Source organism: Helianthus annuus, chromosome 5 (genome assembly GCF_002127325.2).
Source record: "Helianthus annuus cultivar XRQ/B chromosome 5, HanXRQr2.0-SUNRISE, whole genome shotgun sequence".
Lineage (NCBI taxonomy): Eukaryota > Viridiplantae > Streptophyta > Magnoliopsida > Asterales > Asteraceae > Helianthus > Helianthus annuus.
The window spans coordinates 529,534-536,559 of record NC_035437.2 but is presented as its reverse complement, the minus strand read 5'-3'; the positions used below and the strand labels follow the sequence as shown (position 1 = coordinate 536,559).

At 49.6% G+C, this 7,026-nt stretch overlaps 1 protein-coding gene across 2 annotated transcripts; it reads right to left on the bottom strand.

The window, feature by feature from the left end:
* Positions 1–3,093: 3,093 nt before the first annotated feature.
* LOC118492490 (uncharacterized abhydrolase domain-containing protein DDB_G0269086-like) lies at positions 3,094–6,772 on the bottom strand. Of its 2 annotated transcripts, none has more exons than XM_035990585.1 (4): positions 5,838–6,772; positions 3,892–5,768; positions 3,643–3,807; positions 3,094–3,575 (listed from the first exon to the last, which is right to left on the bottom strand). In XM_035990585.1, exons 2-3 carry the CDS (start codon positions 4,477–4,479, stop codon positions 3,682–3,684), a joined length of 714 nt encoding a protein of 237 aa, XP_035846478.1. In that variant the 5' UTR covers positions 4,480–5,768; positions 5,838–6,772; the 3' UTR covers positions 3,094–3,575; positions 3,643–3,681. Both variants share the same exon structure in this region; 1 of them encodes a protein (XP_035846478.1).
* Between the last annotated feature and the right edge of the window lie 254 nt (positions 6,773–7,026).

The following is a 7,026-nucleotide window of genomic DNA, read 5'->3' as shown; positions in this document are numbered from 1 at the left end:
GATACCATGCTCACAGATATCGAAAGAACATTCCAAACTCTGCGAAGCGTTAACATAAAGCTCAATCCAGGGAAATGCTCGTTTGGAATGGAAGAAGGCAAGTTCCTTGGGTTCATCGTGACTAAAGATGGATTCAAGGTAAACCCGGAGAAGGTCCAGGCGATCGAGCGCATGCCATCGCCTTCATCGATGAAGGATATGCAACGGCTAGCCGGCAGGCTAGCGGCACTTAACAGATTCTTAGCCAACCACGCAGCTAAGTCTTATCCGTTCATCAAGACCCTGCGGAGCTGTTCAAAGAAAGAACAATTCCAGTGGACCACAGAGGCTGAACAGGCCTTCCGGGAAATGAAGGAGTGTTTGATACAACTCCCAACTTTAACCGCACCACGCAAGGATGAGCCACTCATACTATACCTATCCGCCGCGGACAACGCGGTGGGTGCGGTACTAATTGTGGAGCGAAAGGGGGTTCAAACACCCATCTACTACATCAGCAAGATGCTCAACGACCCAGAGACGAGGTACTCAATAATGGAGAAATTGGTGCTAGCATTAGTGCACGCTTCGAGACGGTTGCGTCGCTACTTCGTAAACCACGTCATTACAGTGCTAACCAATTACAGGATCGGCCCGATCCTCTCCAAACCCGACATCTCTGGGCGATTAGCGAAATGGGCCATCGAGCTGGGCGCGCACACGATACATTATAAACCGCGCCCCGCGATTAAAGGCCAGATCTTAGCTGATTTCGCCGCCGAAGTACCGGTGAATCGCATCCAAGAATGCGAAGAAGCACAAACTCCTGCACCAACGCCACCCTCCTCAGAAACATGGGCACTCTTCACAGATGGTGCCTCCAACGATGAAGGAGCGGGTGCAGGTCTGCGACTCGTTAGCCCCGACGGCCAAGAACTCATATATGCAATCCGCCTCGAATTCAAAAGCACAAACAACGAGGCAGAATATGAGGCTCTGTTAGCGGGGCTACGTTTAGCAGTCAAAATCGGCGTGCAACATCTGGAAGCCCACGTCGACTCTTTGTTAGTTGCAGGCCAAGTACGCGGCGACTATGCCGCAAAGGGGGATATCATGATCCTCTACCTCGAGCAAGTACTGCAACTAAAATCCAAATTCGCTTCATTCAATATTCGCCATATTAATCGAAGCGAAAACAAGTCCGCAGATGCACTATCAAAACTTGCATCTACCAGCTTCCAACACTTGGCAAAGGAGATACGCATCGAAATCCTGCAAAATCCTTCGGTACCCCTGCGCCAAGTCAACGTCATTCAATACGGTTCAACATCATGGATGACACCTATTATCGCATATCTACAATCCGGTGTGACTCCCGAAAGCAAATCAGAAGCACGCAAACTACAATACAAGGCGTGCCATTATCAGATGGGAGACGGTATCTTATACCGCAAGTCATACCTCGGGCCACTACTACGATGCGTCAACCCCCAGGATGCCACATACCTCATTCGAGAGATACACGAGGGCATATGTGGCATACACGCTGGACCACGCATGGTAGTGGCCAAGATCATGAATGCCGGGTATTACTGGCCCGGCATGCACCTGGACGCCGTCAAAGAGTTGCGCAAGTGCATCGACTGTCAACGTCATGCTCCAAAAACCTTGCGGCCAAAAAACAACTTAGTCCCCGTCACAACCGCATGGCCTTTTCAGAAATGGGCAATTGACGTTGTGGGACCTTTCCCTGACGCTCCAGGTGCGGTTAAATTTATCATAGTGGCGGTTGATTACTTCACCAAATGGGTAGAAGCAAAACCACTCGCCTCAACCACTGCTATGATAACAAGAAAGTTCATTTGGGAACACATCATCTGCCGTTTCGGATTACCAATGTGCATTGTCACCGATAACGGCACCAACTTCGCTGCCGACGAATTTCAAAAATGGCTAGAGGAACTACACATTGAGCACATATTCTCCTCAGTCGCACACCCGCAAGGGAACGGCCAAGTCGAGAGTATCAATAAAAGCCTAGTCGAAGGGATCAAGGCACGGTTGGGAACGGCCAGGCGTGGCTGGGTCGATGAACTCCCAAGTATCTTATGGGCTCACCGCACAAGCCCAAAAACAAGCAATGGGGAAACACCCTTCAGCCTAGTCTACGGTTCAGAAGCGGTGATCCCCGCAGAAGTAGGTCTCCCCTCTCTTAGAATGTTGGCTATTGAAAAACTAGACAACAACATGGAACGCAGGATCGATTTGGACCTCTTGGAAGAACGGCGCGAAAACGCTGCCATCAACGAGGCCAAATATAAATCCAAACTTGAAAAATACTACAACGCGCGCGTCCGCGTTTGTACTTTCAACCCAGGAGACTACGTCCTACGCGACAATGAGGCATCTAATGCCGAGCGCCCAGGCAAACTCGCCCCCAAGTGGGAAGGACCCTACCTCATCAAAGAGGTCTTAGGGAAAGGCGCGTACAGATTGCAAACACTAGAAGGCGAACCTATCGCACGCACATGGAATGCACAACAGCTTCGACGCTGTTATATGTAAGCCATGTTCTTACATTTCTCTATGTAACCCATCGGGCCGCAGGCCATTTGCAAATAAATAAATAAGCAATTTTCTACATTATTGTTTGTTATTACTATTACAAATGCGTGTTCCACTTTGCGGTATCCCAAAAACAGATTGGCAAAATCTTCATTCGTGATACCCATACAAAGTGGTAACCACACACAAATATTGTAATAGGCCAGCAAAAGGCAAAAAGACTTGCATGTTTTATCCGGCCGGATAAACAAGTTTTTGTTAAACACTTAACACAATTCCTGAGCCCCAAAAGGCAAACAATGGAATTGACGCGGACTCATACGACAAAGGTATGGAGTACACTCGACCCCATTCACAAATGGGTAGAGTTCCGGTAATATAAGCTTTTACAAAGCTTAAAGCAATTCTAAAACCCTCACACGGTAAATAACAGAATTGACGCATACACATACAACAAAAGTATGGAGTATACTTGACCCCGTTCATAAATGGGTAAAGTTACGCATACACACGTTCAGACATGCAAAGATTAAAAACACTTGTACAAACTGAACAAAGAAACTTTATATTCAAAAAATTCGAGTATCCACATGATGCTTACTGAATTTACATAAAGTTCCTATTCTATACAAGAGGAATACAAAAAGGAGGCACACTCGCCAACCTAAACCCTATTTTGTACCGCTGGTACCCGCGTCTCCTCCGGCACCACCAGCGGGTTCTTCCTCTTCCACATCAGGATAAAGCATCCGCAACCGGTCAACATAGTCCGCAACCTCCAAACACTCGTCCAGCTCCCCTACACAGGCAAGGGGCGTATCATAAAAGGAGGCTACGGCCGCTTTCAGACGACCTTCGGTATCCACATCACGGAACCCGGATGCCTGATCAGTATAACCGCCTGCGGATAATACATTGATATGCCCAATGCAGCGGTTATAACCAGCCTTGAAGCCAGCATCGCGCGCACGTTCCTTGACCAGGTCCAATCCAGATGAGGTCTCAGGGGCATTCATTATAGCCTCGACAATCTGCAATAGAAGGATCATAAGTCTTAAACTGCTAATCCAAGCCAATGTAAAGGCAATGGATACTTACACGCGCGATGCCGTGAGTCCGCAACCACTCACGGTCAGCTTACAGTTGGTTAAAAGAGGACACCAAGGCATCCTTGGCCTCAGCAGCAGCGTCCGCCCGCTTCTCCGCACCAGACACGCGGGCAGTAAGGTCCGTAACCGCGACCTCCCGGGTCTGAACCTCAGCCTGTTACAAAAACAGCAAACAGTACACTCGATAAATATTTTCAAAACAATAAAGAAAATATACAACAGAGGTAACGAAACATACCTGAAGGCTGGAAACAACCTTATCCAAACGAATGCGTTCCGCATTCGCCTCTCCCAGAGCCTTGGAAGAACGGCTCTCCTTCTCCGCGGCCTCTTCAAGGGCCTTTGAGGCACGAGCCCCGGCTTCTTTGGCCTCTTCAAGCGCCTTCAAGGCGTCGGCCTTCGCCTGCAGCGCTTTAACAGAAATGGCCTCAGCCGCAGCTTTCTCGCTGCCCAAGGCAACATTTGCCGCCTTGACATTCGCCAACTCCTGCCGAGTATGAAACAGAACGTTATTCTGCTTAGCCCAAGATTCATTCCATTTCTTGCGCTCATTGGACAACTTTTCGTTCCAACTCTTGCGCTCATCAGCAAGGAGTTTAGCAAGGGTACGCACCTGTTTCAGCTGGGCAGTGGCAGCCCACTTAGCAGTCTGCTTCTGCTTCTCAAAAGCAGCTTTGTCTTTCTCTAGCTGCTCCGCACCCGCACGGGCAGCCTGGACCAGCTTTTCCGCTTCTGCCCGCATACGAGCAGCATCTTCCTCGCGCCGACCCAGCACTTTATAGTCTTCCAAAATGGCATTCGCCACAATGAAAGTCCCTACCAACATTGTTGAGAGCTAGTTTATACGCAACTCTCGAGGTGCGGCACGGGCGCGCTCAACTTCAAAGGGGGTCCCCAGACCACCCAAAATCTCCTTACAGGCCGCAGGATCATTCGAAATATCATCCCCCTGCATAACAGTCCAGGGGGGTCGGTGATATACCATACTGCGACCCGGGGAATAAGTGCGGTAGTAATACTCCAATTCAGACTCCCCAGGCTGAATTGGAGGCCCGTCATACCCCGCACCACCGGCAGACGAGCCGGTACCCTTATCAACCGAAGACTTCTGCGGCTCAGCATCATGCTGCCGCGCTTCAGCGCCAGTTTTTTGCGGTTCAGCATCAGAATGTTGCTTCCCAGTAGCAGTGAACCGCACACTCAAATCGTCTCCCTCATTGGGAGAGATCAGATTGTTGGACGAGTCGACAGTATCAAATATCTGGGCCGCAGCATTCTCTGCGGTACCCTCCTTCTGCACGGTTGACTCAGGTACCACCTTGACGGGAGGTGTCGACGGCACCTCCGTTGCACCCGCACCCGTGGCACGCGGGGGGGATTACGGAGCATCGAAGATAGAAAAATCTTCATCTTGAGGCTCTGCAAAACAGTCAAATAGCTATCAAAACTAGTTACACAACAGTTAAGACTAGATAGCCTACACTTACCAACGACAACCGCAGGTTTTTTCTGCGTCGGAGCAGACCTTTTGGTCACCAGTCTCCGACGTTTGCTCTCAACACCACCAGCAGCTTTCTGCTCTGGCCCTCTCTTCTCACCAACTGCAGGGGGACCCGCAGCTGTCCCTCCCGCGGAAGTCTCTTCTGACTGCCTCTTCGCAGCACCAGAACGCGACACCGCAGCTGTACCCAAACCCTCAAGGGTATCAGATACTATCACATAATCCTTGTGTCGACGAAAAGAGTAGTGAGAGATACCTGCTGCCTGCGGCACCAGATGAGGCACAGTAGTGACCTCCTTTATCTTCTTTTGGCGAAAGCGCACGCCCTTCACAGTTTGCCTCTTTGGCACACCTTTCGCTTCGGGGTCCCCCAAGGCCCCAAGATCACCTGCATGGAGTCAATACGTCAATAAACCAACATTATCAACACAAGTGACAAAGCTTGGATATTATACCTTTGCCTGACGGCAACTCAACTACCAGTGCAGCCTCAGTAGGCACCCGGAAGTTACTACGGATGATAGTATTGTGATCCTCTTCACCATCCGCACAAACCACGGTCTCAACCGTACCCAGGAAATCCGGGGCAAACATCCTCCATGCAGGAGCATTTTCTGATAGCAAACACAAATATCAGTAACGCACACAAAAATAAGGAACGTAAACAGATAAAAAGTACGTACCACCGCTCTTCTCCCGCACCACGGGTTTCGAGTTCTTGCTCCTCCTCAGCATCATACGCAACAGCCATAGTTGCGTATTGGTCAGCTTCACGGTCTCAATGGTCTGCAACTGAGGAAACCATTCCACTGACTTCGAGCTAGGGACCGCAATGGTCTCCGCGATGATCGTCTCGGTCACATTCCGAAACGTCATATCTGCAACAATGGCAGCAGCTTTGATGTAGAAGAATTTCTTTTTCCACATCGTCATCCCCTTGGGGGGAGTCATCAGCTTGGGGGTACCGTCTCGTTGACGGAAAGAAAAGAACCCCAATGATACAGTCATCTGATAAAACCGTCGGAAATCTCCGACGGTAGGCTCTATACCAAGAGCACGGAAGGTGAACTCAAAATTACGAATCCGAATCATCCCAAGCGGACTCATTTGAGAAATGTGGACCTTGTACCACTCCAAGACATCCACAACAAACACCGTCAACGGTAACCGAAGATTACAGTCACCAAAAAAGTCGGCCCACATGGTCACATAACCGGCCGGAGCGTCGGCACCAGTATCACCCTCCGATGGATACTGAGCCCCATATTCAGGGGGCATTTGGACAGTAAGCATAAGATTGTCAAAAGACTTCTTGGTCCACTTCAACGCCGGTAATCCACCACCGGCAACCCCCTCTTCTTCTCCTTCAGCCATTACCGGCTGTTCAGGGTTTTCACCCTCCACATTGTGTGGATTCGATGGTTCAGCCATCAAAAATATTCAAGAAACGAAAGATGGTGAACGGAAAAACCAGCAACCTCACCGGAATTTCAGAAAAAAATAGTCGGAGAAGACAGATAACAGTTTCTCTCTCAAACGGCAAATTTTTTGAATTTTCGAACAAGTGAGGGGAAACCACGAACGGTTTCCCCTTATATACCCATCGCAATTAATGCGGAGGGAGAAAACAAATGATCACGTTCAAAAAGAGCGAATCATAGGACACCACGTGTCGAGCGCCGTTTCCGCTGACGGTTATCACGCGCGCGTGGCCGCCCACGCGCCTGACACAAGAGACGTTTACACTCTTCGCTACAGTGCATTTAATGCCTCGGGCAGTGCAAACGTCCTTTCATTTCAGCACATGCCAGGAAGATCTCACCAACTTCCACCAACTCACACGTGCGTCCAGCCACGTATGCAACAAAAAGC

Coding starts and splice junctions, on each gene's coding strand:
- LOC118492490 (XM_035990585.1), bottom strand. CDS start 4,479: ATGTTGGTAGGGACTTTCATTGTGGCGAATGCCATTTTGGAAGACTAT. Junction 3,808..3,891: donor AGGTTGTTTCCAGCCTTCAG/GTATGTTTCGTT, acceptor TTTTTGTAACAG/GCTGAGGTTCAGACCCGGGA.